This window comes from Gasterosteus aculeatus, chromosome 18, assembly GCF_964276395.1.
Source record: "Gasterosteus aculeatus chromosome 18, fGasAcu3.hap1.1, whole genome shotgun sequence".
In the NCBI taxonomy this organism is placed as follows: domain Eukaryota; kingdom Metazoa; phylum Chordata; class Actinopteri; order Perciformes; family Gasterosteidae; genus Gasterosteus; species Gasterosteus aculeatus.
In genome coordinates this window covers 16,955,253-16,973,389 of record NC_135706.1, presented here as the reverse complement: position 1 = coordinate 16,973,389, position 18,137 = coordinate 16,955,253, and the positions used below count along the sequence as shown (strand labels likewise).

Genomic DNA, 18,137 nt, shown 5'->3' with positions numbered 1-18,137 from the left:
AAATCTTACCTTCTGCCAAATCCTGTAGAGTGGGATTCCATCTTCCTGCAAGAAATAAGACTACATTACCCAAGGTCTTGATACACTGATACTGTTTTTGCACCTATTAGGTTTACATGTATCAATACAAACACAAATTCCTAAAACATTGGAAAATAGTTAAGGGCATACAACCAAAGACAAGAAGCACGCAAGTTAACACATTATTTAATCATACCATTTAAAACATTTTCCTAGACCGGTCACACAGCCTGCATGACATAACCATTACTGGGAAAACTGTCTTACCTGTTACTCAAATCGTTAAGTTGGCAGGAGTGTTCTGCCTGGTAGCACAACAGTACTTTACCCAACCAGAAATATTTAAACACTGACAAGTTAGCATCTTTTTACACACGCACAGGGACACCGCAAATATTAAAATGAGACAGTAGTTTAGTACATGTTAGAAGCAGATGCAGTTAGCAAACACATTATAAAACAGTCCGGCCTTCTAAACAGAAGATATTATTAGAACTGTCACACAGCCTGCATGACATCACAAAAGCAATACTGGAGAAAAGGACTTACCTATCACTCAAATCCCCAAGTCAGCTGGCAATTTTCACAAGAGGCTGAAGTTCTTTGGCCACTCCTAGGGAGCCTGAGGCAGGAACCTGTTGTCTTCTCTGGACTGTCCTGCGTGGAATCACAAAACTAATTTACCCAACTGAACTGGATTTTTTCCCCAAGCACTGATGCTTTTTGCACATACAGGGAATCTGCAAATATTAAATGAAGCGGCTGAAGAGGGAAGCATAGCTCAGGACATACTACATATTAGAAGCAAATTCAGTGCACACATTATGCAACACTCAGGCTCTTGACAAGTCTAATTAAATGTACTGTTTTTTCGAACTGTCACACTGCCTGCATGACAAGCATTACATATCAAAAACTACTGGAAAAAAAGTCTTACCGTTCACTCAAGACTGCTGGTAATTTCCACTATCGCAGGAGCTCCAGAAGAAGGACCACTACTGGGGATCCTCGAGGAAGGAGCCTGTCGTCTTCTCTGGACGGTCCTGCGTGGAATCCTAACACTACTTTACCAAACTCATTTTGAAAAATCTTTGAAACACTAACTAGATGGCATCTTCTTGCATACACAGGCCAATGTTATTTAGCAATACAAAAACATTGGCCAACAGCAAACAAGGATCCAAATAGTTCTCCAGGGCAGACAACTCAGGCATGCTATACAGTTAGAAATACATTTTATTAGAGCCATTTCACAGCCTGCAGAACAAGCATTACATACCAAAACAAATACCTCGATGAAGAGCCCAGGCCTTGCCCATCTTCTCTCCTTTGACCTGGACGGTTCTTTCACTTGAGGTTGACTGCCCATAATCAGCAATTGCAGTTTAGTGTACTAAAAGACTACAGAATACATTGAAAATGTATTAATCCACTGTCAAAATTACATTACAGGTAAAAAGTTAATTTGACTGTCAAATTGGAGTACATCGTAACACTAAGCCAGTAAACATAAGGTCTTAACCTACAGTGTTGAGGTTACACTAGTGTTGAAATTTCAATATTCCAACAGTACAGTAAGTTTACTTTGCAGGAGAAAAAAGAAAAAGTAAAACACTATTCAAATGAATAAACTTTAGAAAACTCCCATTTGTGATATATTGTGCAACAAACTCAATTAATGAAACTTTGCTCTTTAAATACCAATTCAAAGTGTCAGAAATGTGCATTTTTACAGGGTACACACATACACTATAGAACAAACATCGCAATCACCTTAAATTACCAAGTAATTCAAACGGTTAAAACATTGTGAAAATGCATGCAGTTGGATGTATGAGCTATGTCTCCGTGGTAGTGTAGTTTTTAACAATGCAAGTCAGTCATACCCTTTGTTTGTACTCATGGCACCACCAGGTTTCTTGCCCAACGCATATTGAACCAAATGAAATGAGTAAATGACAAAATTCAACAAAAATTAAATTATCTGCAACAATTTCTACAACTGGGTTACTCAATTGCTGACAGGCAATCCACAAAGAAAGGTCAAACATCAACTAAACCATTTGGCCTCGTCAGTGAAATTCAGTGGTAGAATTGATATTTTAAAAAAGGAATTGCCAAAATCTTGGGCCATGTATTGAAGTCAGAAGTTTCCCTTTAACTTAAAGGTTGTCTTCATCTTGCAGTGAAGATAATCTAGTAACTCTGGCATGCAATTTGGAAGAGTTAGTTTTTCAATGCTCACCTTGATTCTGCAGGTGTCGAACCAGCCATAGCAGTCTGAGAAGAGATCACAAGCAATTAGTAAAGTTCAACATGTGAGTAAATCTCCTCTAGGAGTACCATTGCCCAATTTCTATGTGGCGGTCAACTTCCTTGATACAAGAGAATGAGTTGTAGGGCTGCTGTATGAGAATGGATTAGTTTTAGCTGATTAAATCAGGATAGTTGAGCAACTGTAGGAAAGACATTTGTAACCACACAGGGGGGGGGGGGGGATTATTTCAGAAAATTCATTAATCAACCACAGATCAACAGGTGAACGAAGTTAACAGACTGAGGCAAAGGACTGCCACAGATTACAACATTTTAAACTTTCAAAGAATATTGCAATCATACGAAGCAATTAAACCAAATGGGCTTCAACAAACAAATTGAGTGCTACTGGTGACTAGGCCGCAGCAGGGAGCGGGGGTGGCACAGGGTCTGTGACATGGCCCTCACCAGCTTTGATGCCCCCCACACACACACACACACACACACAGCAAATCAAAATACGCAATTACTAAAAAATAAAAAATAAATGAATGCAAGCTCACACATGGTTTGGGCCTGACAAGCTGGGAGACAAACCAGAAGGATCACAAATGGCCCAATCATTTGCCTAAGAACTAATAATAAAATCACTTACCAGCTCACTGGATTCTCACGCCTGACTCCAACAGTGATAGGGACAAGCATGCTGACACAGCTTCATCATGTGCAGCTTTTATACCCTGTCCAATGGGTAAACCACGAAGTAGGAGGTACCAAGGACTGCCTGATCCTCCAGTAGCCCAGGAGGGACATTTCCTCACTGGCTACACATAGAAAAAGATTATTTATTATTCAAATCATTCACTTATAATCTTACAGACTGAGCTTCACAACAAAGATGAACTTGTCTTGCAGTACCACCATTTAGATGATTTATTCAAACCCTGGCAGCGTACCCAGTCAAATCAAAATCATCTAACATACAGGTTAGTCCATTATATGCCACACTTTCTGCCATGCTCACTGGGTCTGAGCCACTGGAGGGGGTCGATTAGTTTTGTCAGCCCACCTAAAGTTGAAAGATGATTTAAAGTTCAAAAGGAACAATTTCTTGTTCTGGCTTTTGCTCCCAGAGTGCCTGTAATATTGTTCTGATAACATTACCTATAAAAGAACATGCAATGGACTAGTTTTTAATTCATTATTGAATTTTGCACATCTTATTGCTGTCAACCACAAAAAAAAACATGATTATCAATTATATTTTTTCATCTTTAACCAGCACTAATTTTTACCCATCCATCCATACATATTTTATTTTATTTTTTTATATTTTCAACCTACAATTGTTGCAGGGTTTATTCCACCGCTCGTCTCCATGGGGAGAAATACACAAATTTAGTATACACACACACATTTTCACGAGTAAAAACATATTTTAAAATACTCCAGGCCATCCATCACTTAGAAATTCTCAACACCACATTACGCAATCATACCTTCCCACAGGGCATGATGAGTAAGGTGACTTGTCTCAGCCGGCCTTCTCTTGGACCCGATTTTCCTCCCAAATGGGGGGCAAACCCTGTTGAATCTACCACATACTGTAGAATAAAAAGGCCCTCATCCAGAACTAATATGACAATGTTGCCCACCGTGAGAAACATCAGAGTCTGGGCTACATAGACAACTAAAGATGCTAACAAAGAAACCCAGATGGAAAAAAGCAAACTGTTTTGAAAACACAACCCCCTTGTGGCTGTCGCCCCAGACCTACCCAAACCTAATCGACAGGTTCTAACATTGGCCTTAAAGAAACATTGTTTTATTGGTTGCTTAATGAGTCCTGTTATAATTAAAGTTTGTTCTTATCTTGAGACCTCCAAGATGGGAGATGTACTGTTGTGTCAGATCTAGGACCCAAAATGCTTTTTTGTAGTGTATTCAACTTTTCATCACCACAAGTTTAATATTGTTAAATCAAAGAGACGGGTTTGTTGTTTTCCCCATAATGAAGATGTCGGTTTCCCTTCCTCTCAGGTTTGATTATATATCTGTGGGAACTGATGCTCTCAAACAGGAAGTGCCTAGCCTTCAGTGCACCAGAACAAACCCAACACAAACAAACTGAGGCTTTATTTTATCTATTGTAAAGACACAAACACTTCCTGTTTGTACAAGCCATGCAGAGAGAGAAGCAGACGACGTGCCGGAAATGTTTTAAACAAAATAAAGGGCTATAGCAGAGAGCATTGCAGGTTTCTCTTAATTTGGAAATGTATACTCTGTTCTTTACGTATTAAAACACATTTTCATTAAATATTTTCACTTTGTTTAATGATTAAAGTTTATGTTTATTGATTGCAGTTCAGAATGTACTGCTGAGCGAACGCCCTGCGGTGAAGATGAACAGGATCAGTCTCTCGGCATCGCTTGGGACCGCTGGCGGTACTCTGGGAGGTGATGAAGGATCCAGGCAGCCGGAGTCAACATGGCTGCTGCAAACAGCGACATGACCAAGAAACTCTGCTGTGAGGCACAAAAGACAACCACATGACAAAATCAGGATAGAAAGTACATCTAGTTCATTAAAAAAAACATCCGTAGTAATTCTGATTGGTCATTAACAAAACTAAAATGAACATGGTTGAATTCATTTGAAAAACATTTTACATGAATAAATCTGAAACCAGGTGCATTCTGGGTAAACCATAGTAGAATGGAAATCATAATGCTGCAGGTGAGTTGAGCAATTCATGTAGTTTATGTTTCATACCATCAGATGTATTATCACATGATAGTTTCATAAATTCATACCACATGTAAAACAGTGACAATACCTCTGAAAAGAAAAACATGAAAGATTCAGTTACAATTTGATCTACTAATGATAAAAGTGACGGCCCTTGATTTGTAGTTCAAGTGATTCAATTGATCCCATTAGGGAATATTATGATGTGTGAAGATGATGAACGTATTCACATTATAAATATCATGAACGTACGAACATTATGAACATCATATAGGTATAATTAAATTGTAGTTCAAAAGAGGCGATGAATCCCGATGTCACAAAGTCAAAGGGGCTCAGACGAAGATAAAGACAGTGAGACGGATAAAGAGATAGTGAGACAAATAGTGAGACAGATGAAGACACTCACTGCGGCTCCGATCTTGTTTCTCGGAGGTTTACTGTAGATCATCTTCTTTGTCTGCTTCACTATTTCTTTTGGTGGAGTTAAAGTCTTCATCCTCCTCAGGACAACACTCGCCATTGTTACCACAACAAACACACACCGTGTAAGTAAGCAACACCTGTTGAACTCTGATTTTCTGTTTCTGATTGACCGTTCTCTGGTGGCGAAGATTTCACTTTGACCACTGTGGCTGGATCGGAAGGGAGCGGTGGAGGGTAGGGAAGTGGGAGGAGATAGGAGGAGGGAGTTAGTGGAGGTCATCTTAATTTTCTGAATTGTAATTAGGAAACTTTTAACTTACTCCAAATATATCAGTAAGTCTAAATAAATATGATAAAAGGGTTAGTAAAATTAGTAAAAAATCAGAAATATATCTAAAATGACATCTTGTTTGCGTGCTGTCAGAGAAGTGGCGTTAGACGTTAGAAAGGACAGTAAACAGAGCAGCTGGTCTGCAGCTGCATCTGATTAGATTCCATCTCCAGAACAAACAGGAACAGAGCTACTGGTTAAAATCCCTGCTACATCACAAACACGATGAGACAGTACTATAGAGTACCAGGGTACATTACATCCCATTTGGTTCTGTTACAAATAGAATTCAAATAGACGGTGCAAAATACCTTTTCTTGTGACACAAACAATGATAACAGAAAAATAGACCCCCCCCACACACACTTGCACCTAGAAGTGCTGCAAGTATTTTGGGGAATATCTCCACCAGCTTTGCACATCTAGAGAAGGAAATGTTCTCGTCCTTTCTTCTTGAAGCTCTGTCAGTCAATGGAGACTGTCTCTGAACAGCCATTTTCAAATCTCGCCATAGATTCTCAATTTGATTGAGGTGTGTGCTTTGTCAAGGCAGGTAGCTCTGACTGTATGTTTAGGATCATTGTCCTGCTAGAAGACGAACCTCCGCCAGTCTCCATACGCCCTTTTAGTTCAAATATTGCTACGTATTTGCCTCTCTCGAGCTTTCCCTCATTCTGACTAGTTTCCCTGTAGCTGCTGAAGAGCGGCATGATGCTCCAGAGTTCCCATGGGCCTCTTGGTTGCTTCAGATTTATTTTCTCCTTTGTGTCTGTTTGGGTGGACGGCCTTCTCTTGGTAGGTTTGGTCACACCAGATCTTTGTGAGGGGTTTTACAGTAAAGGGGGTGAATACTAATGCACTCAACACTGCTCAGATTTGTATTTGTAAATCATTTTGAAATCCATGAAAACTTTTTCCCAACTTTCAGATGCTGGACAATTTTGTTTTAGTCCATAAAATCCCATTTCAAATCAATTTGAATCTTTGGTTATACCATGACGAAATGTAGAAAAGTCCAAGGGGTCCACACACATATAGATTCTGTATGTCTGACAGAGATGACATTGGTTTGTTTTGTTCAATCAGTGCAGTTGATTGATCCCATAATATGATGACTCAGTCATTGTTCAGCGGAGTTTTATTAGTTTTCATTAAAAAGGAAACGAACATTCAATAATGTTGGTGACCACTGAGACGTAAGACGTTAAAAACAGGAAGTCTGTCTACTTCAAAATGAACTGAAAAATAAAAACAAGAAAAGGTCCAAAGGTCATATCAAGGTCAAAGGCAGGTTAAAAGCATCCGGCATCATCTCGTCGTCTCTTTCTACTCTGCTGCTCAAAGAACTGGCGGATGTCATCAGGAGTCACAACCTATCAGAGAAGAGTCACATGACATCATCAAGAGTCACAACTGCTATTAGTTAGAACAGCTTTTTATGAAAACCCAATGTACCAACACACATTAATAACAAATACACAACGAGCAGGTCATGTTACCAGCAGCTCGCCCGTAGTTAGTGAAAAGTCACTTTAATGCCTCAACTTTCAGCCTCTATACATCGTATTATGAACAGAAATGTATCAAAGTTATAATATAATTATGATTATGTTAATATTTCAAACGTTAATAAATACACAAAGAACTTGCTGTTTAGTGGGGTGATTATAAACTAACTAAACATTAGTCAACAACAAGCTGAAAGAACAAATTGGTGACATTCAGCCTCTGTAGCTCAAACTTATTCTGTAATATTTTAAGTTAGTTAAATTAGCTAATTTGGGCAAGAAAACAATGAAAAAAAAAGCCCTTGCATACAAGTTAATAAATGTGTTTGCTGCTATGGTTTTTATTGACAGTATTGATTGATGTTGTATGGCTTAATATTGCAATATTACCTTTAGCTGAAAGTACATGGTTTCACTGATTTAAATTGAATGTAACCGGAAAATGTTCTTTTCTCAGCCTGAAATACATCATCATGCTCTGGTCGGTGATGCATATCTCCCGAATTTAAATTAAATAAAGATTACCATCGCTATCTACATTTCAAACGTTTTTCAGGTTTTATGGTTTTTACATTCAAGCGCAGCAGGTTGCTAGGCAACGGGAGCAGCGGAGGAAAGCTGATGACGCAAGCAGGAAGTCCCCCCGTAGGACAGACCGTCCCATTCCAGAGACCACTCGGTTCAGCCTATGCGGTCGTTGGAGGACCAGCCTAGGGCTACCGCGAAGGCTGGATCCTCATGAGGATGAAGCCCACAAATTGAGACACAGCTATCAGAACAGTCACATGACATCATCAGGAGTCACAACATATCAGAGGAGTTACGTGACATCATGAGCAGTCTCAACTTATCAGAGTACAGTCATATGACTTTATGATTGACAGGAGACTTTTACATCTTGAGCGTGGTGTCAGTTACCTTTCACCCCTGATCAAATGTCAGGCAAAAAATCTCACTCCTAGACTTACCTTTCCTTCTTCAGCAAATCTCTGCAGGAAGTCCTTCAGTTCAGTTTTCATGTCATTGTACCCTGAAACAGACAAGAGATACTGTGTGTCTTTTCTTATGACTTGTGGTCAAGTACAACTAGTAATAATATGTGTAGTCCTGGTAATTAAATAGTTTATGGTAGTTGTATGTGTACCACTGGTAGTTCAATATGCGGTAATGGCAATGGCGTATTTTTGTATTTGGTAGGGCCAGCCAATCAGTTTCAGTAAACATCCCAGTAGTTTAATTAAGGACATCTTATTCAAACAATTCAGTATATCAATGTATGTGTATATATATATCACAAATAAACAAAAATTGACTATTTGCACAACGTATTTTTAATATCATTTTAAAAAATGATAATGTTTTTGGCTCATGGTCACGCCCCATTGCCCTCTATGGACCTGCCACCACTGGGTAACGGTAGTTTAATGTTCAATATAGGCAACTTAAATTGGAATACTGCCAGTTTAATAAGTAGTCCTGGTAGTTTAATATGAGTTACTTGTAAATTAATACGTAGTCCTAATAGTTTAATACGTACTCCGGGTAGTTTAATATGTTTTACTGGTGAATTAATACATTGTACTAGAAGTTTAATACAGAGTCCTAATTGTTTAATGTGTGCTACTGGTAGTTTTAATACAGTATACTGGTAGTTTAACGTGCAATACTGGTAGTGGAATACGTAGTTTGGTTCGTTTTTTATACCATGGATGATCTCCAGCTGCTGCACGTGGTTTAGGTTGTCCAGAGCTGACATCAGAGGGTCATGTCCCGGCTGTCGCTGTTCATTGGTCTTTCCTTTGTTCTCGTAGGCGAGGACGGTGTCCGACTCGTCCAACAGGAAGGACAAGTCGGCTCCAGACAGATCATCCTGAATAACTCATTGGTGGTTTAGAGGTCAGATAACAACAAGCTGACATCATCGATATGTGAGCCAATAGACACTGTTAAATCTTACCTTACAGGTGCTACACGAGCAGAGCTTAGAGCGCCACCCTGATGGCCAGAACACAGCTCCCGATTGGCTTCTTTGTTGACCAATCGCCCGAAGCTCCTTAAGTCTGCAGCTTGGGGCCGCTTCCTCGCGGCTTCGCTTACAGCTGGGCTCGATGACGTCAGCACCCTGACAGATTATTCATTAAATCGATCACATCAATAGGTGATGTGGTGATGGTTTAGGGTCAGCAAAAGTTAGATGTTGAGGTGTGAGTTTGATCTCAAGTGGGCTGAACTGACTAAAGATAACAGCTACTTATTATATACAATATACCGGCGAGCCAGCTTTAATAGTAACTAGTAACTAAATATTATCCTGCGGGCCAAAAAATTCCACTGGCCTTGAGTTTGACATATACGATCTAATAGAGCAAAGCAATTTTACTCGCGTAGTGTACGGATGTACAATTTTAAGCTTAATCGTTTCACCTTTTCGTCTTTGGTAGAAAGGTTTGTGTTTGACTCTTCTGCATCTCTTTCCTCCTTCACCTGAACTGCTGCACCTGAAACTTAATGTCACACAAATATGAAAAAGATGATTAACTGGACCGGTAGTTCACCAGAGAGGTGATACGAACCTTTAACCGGAGACTAACTGAGACTAGTTACCTGAGAGGTGAGAAGAACAACCTGGTTTACCTGACAGGTGAGCAGCGTAGGTCCAGAGAAAAGGGTTTTTGTTCATACAGGATTCACATATCATCTCCTGCAGCTCGACACAGTCTGGAACCACTCGGCCCAGGTGCTGTCAACAGATGCAGCGGACTTAGATTGGTGACAAACACTTCACAAGTGACACGGTTATTAAAATAAAGACTAAATTTGAATAGAAAAGAGTTAGAACCCAGGTTAAAATAGAACTCACCCGGCCATGCAACCAGTCCTCACACACCACACACTGAATCATCTCGTCCTCCACCTACACACAGGGGGACACATATTATTTAGAACAAAGAGCACACCTGGTGCTGAGGTAATGGTCAGTTATGGGTCAAGTAAAGGCCAGCGAACGGTGAAGATCAGGAAAGGGCTGGACGTTGTTTTATCTTACATTGAGCGATTTCTTAAATGTCAAGATATGCCTCATTAAAATGCTTAATTGTTGGTTTTTACGTTTACTGCCCTCTATTAATTATTGTGGACACATGGCAATATGTAACTGAAATATTGTACGTATGATAATCCTCATTTCATGAGAACCAAGCCTCAAACCAGATGCTTAAATAAAGGTTAGAATGCTGCTGCGTGCGACACCACAGACTTCCATTTAATCCGATGGGGTCTAATCATTTAAATAATAATTGAAATGGCCCTCTCTAAGCAATTCTGAAAACTATTTCTCTCACAGCAACATCAGCCTGTGTGTCTTACATAATAAAGACATGAACAAATAACGTTGCATGTGGTAGATTCCATTGAGCACTGTGCGTCTCACCTGGTCGTCTGGGTCTGGATACGGACGGCTGCAGGTACAGTAAAGTCCAGAGAAGTTATGACTGTACTTATTCAGAGCGTTGACCTCCTCCTTCACCTGAAAGACAAAACATAGCTCTATAGCCATGTTCCTGCCAAATAAAGCAATAACATGAAAATTGGTCGGCCCTCGTACGTCGAGGCGACTTGGCAACAAACTCTGAAAACCAGCTTGCACAAGTTTAGACGGGTTTTCCTGTGTACCAGCAAATAATAATACTTTCGGTGGGGTTTTTCTAGGTACCAAAAGACACTTTACAATGACAGACCAGAACAAAACCAGATAATAGAAACAGACATAAACACTATAATTAAAATAAACAAATAAAATAGAACTGGAGAAAACTGCACAGAATACATCATGTAGAAGTTAGCATGTGGAGGTTTTGAGGGCTTGTTTGAATGATGATACGGTGGGAGCCTGGTGGATGTGGATGAGGGGGCGTTCCAGCGGGGAGGTGCAGCAGCTGAGAAGACCCTGTCGCCCCAGGTCCAGCGCCTGATGCTCTTCAGGGTTTTAGATAGCAGCCAGGTCATTTGGTCAGGTCTTAGGCCCTGAATATTTTAAGTGGTAAGGAACCGGCAAAAAACAAGTGTGTGTGTGTGTTTGAATGCGTTTGTATCCATGTTTTATTTAGAATGCTATAGAAAACCAAGTTACCCTCCACGATCATAACAAGTTCACATTTATCAAACCATTAGTTTTTTTTGTTCCTAAACAAGTACCAGCGTGAGCATGTAGGTTTCATCAGAGAGCAGCATAAACAGTCAATCAAGAAGTACACAGTTTGCCTTTACTGTGCAGGGAGTTTAGTGTGAAGTCCATTTATGGTCAAGAAAAAAAAACAACTTTCAGTGATGCAAGTATCAATAACTTTCATCAATTTTCCGTCTGTAAAAGATTTGCAATGAAAATGTCCACGCAAGAGTTTGCTCCTTTTCTCCAGGTTTCTGTCCTCGCTGCAGCAGCCCAAAAATGCTCTCATTGGGTGAGACGTGTGAGGACGCCTATACTGATCAACACACCCCACCTACTCTGACCCATGGTATGTATGTATGTGTATTTAGTGCCAGAAAGAAACGTTCACGTTCTTTCTCACGTTCAAAATAATTTATATTTTTTTTTAACTGTGTTAACAGGCTATACATATAATTATTCATTAATGATTATAATAATTTAATTAGGAGGATAATATTAAATTATCTTTAAAAGGGACCAGTGAACATCGATTCCAGTTAAACAAAATGTAAATGAATGTGATGTGAACTCACAGGATTAAGTTTACACTTTAGCTCTGTGAACTTCTTGTTTCCACAGTCACAGCGGAAGTTCCTGCAGACAGAAAAGGAGCCGTTTAGTAACAACAGAGGTATTGATTGTTTCATTACTTACAACAGGGCCCCGTTCCTCGTTAGTGGCTAACCAAGTTACCTGGATCATTTTCAGGATAAGATTACATAAATCAGGCTTTTTGGTTCCACAAAACACGTTTGGCAAAATCACCATAGCAACACATGCAAAAACCTGCACAGGCTAAGTCAGCTAAAGCTCGCCACTCTCCCAGAAAAAAGGGCAGCGCTCTTCCTCATTGATATAGGAGCGATATCGGTTAGATTAACATTTTAAAAGGCAGAGTTCTCAGACATCACAAAGACCCGTTATGACATTACTTCCTGTACGAGCGATATTGATGCTGCCAACAAGGAATCATTCATTTACAAGAAGACCAACAGCACACACACTGCAGCCGGGCATTGACTGTCCCACAGACTGTACATGTTTGTACCGTATCAGTGACACGTAGAACATCAGGAAAGCCGCTGCGTTCCTAAAGTCACTGCTTCAATTGATTATGAGTAATATTACATTACAGGTCATTTAGGTGACGCTTTTATCCACTTGAAACATGTGGCAGCCGAGACTTGAACCACCAACCTTGCGGTTCCCAGCGCACCCGCTCTACCCCCTGCGCCACGACGACCCCAACAATACATACAGTACATATAAAAACTCCTATTTCTAAATGGTTATCTACACTAATATGAAAGATAAGCGCATACAGTAGATATATCCTTATAACTATTAATTTGTATCAATTCGATACTCTTTGAGCTTGTTTTATCGGCCTGTAAGAGTTGAGCGAACACGATTTTCTCATTGGATGGTAGTGGTAAAGAAATAGTCTGATTGATTAGAGTGATGAGGCACTTCAAATTAGCCTATACATTTTCCTAACCCAAGGGTTGGGGTGCTGCTTTTCTCGCCGGTTTTGAGACGTATTCAATTCACTGAAACCCTCATATTGGCACAGGAAAAAGTCCCTTTACAAATGAAAAACCCTTTGATGTGGAAAAAAAAAAGAAAAGAAAAAAAAGAGAAACCTCTAGAGAAAACGGCAGAGAAGGATCGCTCCCCCGGGATGGACAGACTACGATGGATGTCACGTAGACAGATTGAACAACATAACAGAAGTGAAATACGTTCAATTCATACAACCGATATGATTCAAATACACAGATTATGGTCTTAAACTCCTCGTATGTCTTCATGATCATCTCCTGCTTGTCTTCCTTTAAGTTTATTTGTCGTTGTGCGGTTAGCGAATCATGGTTTCGGTGATCAACTCTTCCACCTTTTGTAGTAGGATGCGCAATTATGATTACTGACGTCTGGTTGAAACTACCGGGACTGTTTGAGTGCGGATCAGCCTCTGAGGAGCCAAGGAAGCCTGGCTTCAATCATTGGGTTAATTTGAGCTGGATAATGGGATATTTGATCAACTCTGTTGAACCACGTATGAGGAATCGGACCATGGAGTATTGTTTGTTCATGTTACAACAGAAGTATTATTCGTTTACTAACAACAGACGTTTAGCTCGTTTACTATGACTGATAGTGATCCAGGTCCAACCACAATCTGATCAGGCCCTGATTGAAGGATGTTTGATAATTGTAACATGGTACGTTTTGAAATGACACACAATGTTAACAGTTTGAATGCTAAAATGTGATTGATCATATATTTAAAAGGGGAGTGTTGACCTCTTGGTGTAGAGTTCAAAAAGGTCGTGACCTTCGTGACATTTGTATGAGCAGGCCAGACAGACTCCTGCGGCCTCTCCTCCCTTTGGTCTGCAGCTGTTGCAGGCATACAGAGCCTGACGCTTCACATAGCCCTGAGACACACAAAAACACACTTATGGTTTGGAGAAGCATTTCCTCTTGCGTAAAACAACATTCAAAGTATCCAGTAAAAGGCTACAAAACCCAAAATCAGCAGGTCAGTTAAGCTTTGTGTCCTTCAGAAGCAGTGATCGGTTTGGTGATGAAGATACTGGCGATATGAAGGAACATCCCTCTCAGTAGTTCCAACTTATTCCAGGTGAGAGGAGCATCAATGGAAAGGGTTAGATACAGCTTGGTTAATGACACCAGGGGGCGGAGATGGACCAGGATCTCCATCAGGGTTCTCACCAGAGGACCACCATTTCTTTACCGCTTGTACCACTCAGGAGCTTCTGCACAGCTTTAGAAAGAAGGAGGTTGGGTTCCTGGTAATCATCCCCCCTCCCCGCTTCTTGTTGTTGTTCAGCTATTCCTTGTCTATGTACAGATCACTTTTATAAGTATGCATGTATACATTATATAATGCATTTTTATATGTATTTACACATATAGATCTGCATCTACAGTGCGCTCCCTGGGTTTAAAACATCAGGGGGGGGGGGCTTCACACGGACATATTCGCAATCTATTCATGTCTGTGTGGAACTGCCAAGTGTGGGAAAATAACAGGGGGCGCGAGGGGGGGTGTGGTGTTCTAATGGTCGGGGAAACACTGCTCTACATATATACAGATCTGTAGATAAGTACAAATATGAAAAGAAACTGACCTGAGGGTAAGAGCAGTGATCAGAGTCACTTCCTGCCAACACTGCTGAAGCTTCTTCCTCCAACTCTTCATCTTCCTCCAGAATATCAATCAGAGAAACAGTCTGCTCTTCAGACATCTTTTCTGCTACCATGGAAACCAACAACAGAGCCCAATTAGCGGTTATCTGGAATTCAGCCTGATAAACACACTATTCAAAACATACGCAGTTATTGGTTGAAACGAACGATGGCAACAATAAGCATCGGAGACACGGTCACATAATGGGTGATTTTTGTATGCGTTCACATTGTGTTCATGCTGCGTCTTATCTGAGGTTTGTGGTCAGGGCAAAGACACGGTGATGGTTAACTACGGCTACCTTTAACTCCGAACAGACAGCTCATCGATCAGTCCGATCGGCTGAATAATCCGTTAGCATTTAACATCGTTAGCTTCCACCGGAAACATAACAATATCGTTAACTAGTTATATAAATGGTGACGAGAACAGTATTAGCACCAATTAGCTACCTAACGTTAGAAATATTACTTAACTTAGCAATGCTAACTTAGCAATTGATGCTAACAGCTTAGCTTCATCCGTAAACATATCCATGCTGATGCAAACAGTGTGAGCTAACGTTTGGTAAATACAACTGAAACTTACCAAGTAAAACTGTTCACACCGTTCGATAAGGCAGCAAACAAAGCAATAACGCGATCGATTTGTCCCAATCACAGGTCGGCTGCCTCTTCGTGCAGCTGCTCATCGTTCATCGACCGCATACGTCACATCGGCTGCGACTTCGTTGACCGCATACGTCACTTCAGCTGCGACTTAGTTGTCCCGATTATATCCTCTTTTGGGTTTATAGCAGTTGGCATCCATCTTATTAGTGATGGGAAGTTCTGATCATTTTACCGACTCGGTTCTTTGAATCTCGTTCAGTAAGATGAACGAATCTTTTTTCGAGTCATTCGTTCATGTCGGCGGGGGGTGGTAAGATGAATTCCTGCATTAAAATAATAACTACTCCCGACCATGGCTTCGGGTCAATGTTTCGTTCATTGAGCCTATGCAAGTCACGAGAAAATGAACTAATCTTTTTTTGAGAGGACTCAAAACTCTCGAGTCCTTGTAAGGATTCATTCAAAATGAACGAATCGTTCACGAACGACACATCACTACACCTTATTGGTGCATTTCCGCCACCGATTATAAACTGACTATACATTTAGTTTAGTGATGTGATTATAAAAAGTCTCTGCATACAAGTTAATAAATGTGTATGCTCTTGGCGTGAAGCATATATTCCTAAATGAAACAAGAATAAGATTACATTCTCTTTCTGCATTTTAGTTTTTCGGGTTATACAGCTTTCATTGTCAAGCGCAGCAGGTTGCCAGGCAACGTCAGACCCGTTTCAGCGACCACTTGGTTCAGCCTATGTGGCCGTTGGAGGACCCAGCCCAGGTCAAGCGCTAAAGCAGACTCCTCATGAGGATGCAGAGGACAAAATGAGACACAACTGCGGACTCTCAGGCACGAGGGTTTGGTTCTGTCCCAGGCTGCGCTGGAATGGTCCTTTCTTCTTAAGAAGGTTCCTAACTGAGTAAAATCACCCGGAAGTAGTGTGAGTGGGTTGGAATCCAAAAATGCTAAATAAAGGAGCTTCAATGCTTCCTTACTTAGCTCATTTAGCATAGGAACTACTGGACCATCATCTATCATTCAGGCGTTCCCAAGAACTAACGACCATGACCGAGAAACGCAGATCATGTAAGTAACTTTTAGCATAACTTATCGGAGTTAGGGAAGGCCAACGCAGTGCTGACCTAGAGTGCCTCCCTCGGGAGAATGGACTCAAAAGTCCAGACTGGACGGAGGACGTTGTTCTGTCACCACGTCAGCTGGTCTTGCTAATGAATTCAATACAGCTCTTGATTGTAAAGTATTTTACTTATTTATTATATTATATAATATTCATTAATATTGGATGGAAGAAACCCATAAAACGTTAATGAGGGAAACATTTAATTCAGGGCTGTTCTATTACATCACACTGCATTACAGAAGAGGTTTGATATAGCAACGATAATTGATCATGATCATTTCATATTTTAATGGATAGGCCTACATTGCACATCCACACCTACCGTTTGTCTTCTTGTTACTCAAACATCAACAGGACAATAATCAGCGTGATAGTCCTTGTCCATTTGAAAGCACAAACATCACTGTAAATTAAATGTACCTGAGCCTTATCCGTGTCTCCACATCATTAGTGATTAATATAGTATTTAATATATACGATACAGTGATCAATGGGGGGTTAGGGCCAGGGTTTAGGGGGGATTGGGGCTTTGTTATGAATCGGTGAGTTTCTGCTAACTTCTGCTACTCGCTAATGGCAACTTCTGCAGTACCGAGGGGTCAGAGGTCATCGGGTTTCAAAAAGAAACATTTGAAGACCATTAAAGTACATTAAAAGAACTTCATGCGGTAGCCCTTCGGTGAGTTCGCGTGTCATCTACAAATCACGTACTTTTAACGGTCCTCACAGCAATGCTTTGTCCCTGTTTCACTTCCATAGAATATATGTTTGTAAATTTAAAACCGTGTATAAAACACAACAATCAATGTCCCTGTTAAAAGCACTGAGCCTCTTCTACCAATACTTCTCAGAACAGATATTTAATTAACGTAAAACGCCTGAAAGCAGCAGAGACCACGTGATGAAGAAAGAGAGCTGTAGTAAAGATGGCGGCCGTGATAGCAGAGCTGATGTTGAGAGACGGACAAAGAGAGAAAATAAGCGTTAAAGTTGAAAATAATCTTTGTTCTCTCATCAGTGGAGTTCATGAGCTGAACACGAACGTGTCGCAGCTCCTCAGCAATCTGGTGGAGCAGGAAAAGACCTGCGGAGACTGCGCAGAAGGTGAGCTACGTGCTGCTAACATTAGCAGTCAGAGGTAAATAGATAGACCGGCATACTTCTACCTATTTGGGACTCCACTAGATTTTTCTGACTCCCCTGTCTTTTACCTGCTGTAGGCGAAGAAACGGATGAGGGCAGTGATGAAGAAAACGAGCCTCCAAGCTCTTACCTACAGCCTCCAGCTAAAAAATCCAAAAGCTGACACACCGGAGGACAAACTTCTGAAACCTATAGACTTGAGGACGCAATGTTTTTTGTTCGTACACATTTGGGAGGTCTATCGTAATACATATAATAAATGTTTTATTTCGTTTAGCTTCTACATTCATTCTTCCAAACTGTCTTTAAATGTATTTCAGAGTTTTGTTACCTGAAATCTAGATGACTAAATAATGTGTAACACATTGGGTCCGATACAGAAATACATAACCGACTTATCCTCGCAAAGGACAAGGCATTCTTCTTGAAGTCTGGGAAGGATGTCACCTAGAGACGGACCCTGGTGCATATAAAATGTCACTTATATGGGTAACTAGTGCAAATATGAAACTAAATAAAAAAT

At 40.5% G+C, this 18,137-nt stretch overlaps 2 protein-coding genes and 1 non-coding gene across 6 annotated transcripts; 1 reads left to right on the top strand and 2 right to left on the bottom strand.

The window, feature by feature from the left end:
* Positions 1 to 4,606: 4,606 nt before the first annotated feature.
* Positions 4,607 to 5,750, bottom strand: LOC120814267 (uncharacterized). The gene is made up of 2 exons (XM_040169660.2): positions 5,439 to 5,750; positions 4,607 to 4,806 (listed from the first exon to the last, which is right to left on the bottom strand). The coding sequence occupies exons 1-2, from the start codon at positions 5,733 to 5,735 to the stop codon at positions 4,693 to 4,695; spliced, it is 411 nt and encodes a 136-aa protein (XP_040025594.1). The 5' UTR covers positions 5,736 to 5,750; the 3' UTR covers positions 4,607 to 4,692.
* Positions 5,751 to 6,906: 1,156 nt separating this feature from the next.
* Positions 6,907 to 15,547, bottom strand: ubr7 (ubiquitin protein ligase E3 component n-recognin 7). Of its 4 annotated transcripts, none has more exons than XM_040169658.2 (12): positions 15,304 to 15,547; positions 14,657 to 14,781; positions 13,806 to 13,939; positions 12,035 to 12,095; positions 10,725 to 10,820; positions 10,155 to 10,208; positions 9,929 to 10,034; positions 9,719 to 9,798; positions 9,252 to 9,416; positions 8,999 to 9,164; positions 8,263 to 8,324; positions 6,907 to 7,159 (listed from the first exon to the last, which is right to left on the bottom strand). In XM_040169658.2, the coding sequence occupies exons 2-12, from the start codon at positions 14,771 to 14,773 to the stop codon at positions 7,079 to 7,081; spliced, it is 1,122 nt and encodes a 373-aa protein (XP_040025592.1). In that variant the 5' UTR covers positions 14,774 to 14,781; positions 15,304 to 15,547; the 3' UTR covers positions 6,907 to 7,078. The 4 variants fall into 4 exon arrangements, with proteins under 4 accessions (XP_040025592.1, XP_040025593.1, XP_077950008.1 ...); XM_040169659.2 differs by having other exon boundaries at positions 14,657 to 14,778; positions 15,304 to 15,544; XM_078093882.1 differs by lacking the exon at positions 13,806 to 13,939 and having other exon boundaries at positions 15,304 to 15,537.
* LOC120814269 (uncharacterized) lies at positions 15,461 to 17,890 on the top strand. The gene is made up of 2 exons (XR_013453447.1): positions 15,461 to 17,575; positions 17,692 to 17,890. It is a non-coding gene; the product is annotated as an uncharacterized LOC120814269 (transcript).
* Positions 17,891 to 18,137: the final 247 nt, after the last annotated feature.

Bases quoted from the DNA above. Each gene is read 5' to 3' on its own strand.
- LOC120814267 (XM_040169660.2), bottom strand. From the start codon at position 5,735: ATGACCTCCACTAACTCCCTCCTCCTATCTCCTCCCACTTCCCTACCC. The intron at 4,807-5,438 runs GTGAGTGTCTTC...TGTGCCTCACAG, and splicing joins GAAACAAGATCGGAGCCGCA to CAGAGTTTCTTGGTCATGTC.
- ubr7 (XM_040169658.2), bottom strand. From the start codon at position 14,773: ATGTCTGAAGAGCAGACTGTTTCTCTGATTGATATTCTGGAGGAAGAT. The intron at 10,209-10,724 runs GTGAGACGCACA...CCCTGTGTGTAG, and splicing joins ATCCAGACCCAGACGACCAG to GTGGAGGACGAGATGATTCA. The intron at 10,035-10,154 runs GTGAGTTCTATT...ATCTGTTGACAG, and splicing joins AGGACTGGTTGCATGGCCGG to CACCTGGGCCGAGTGGTTCC.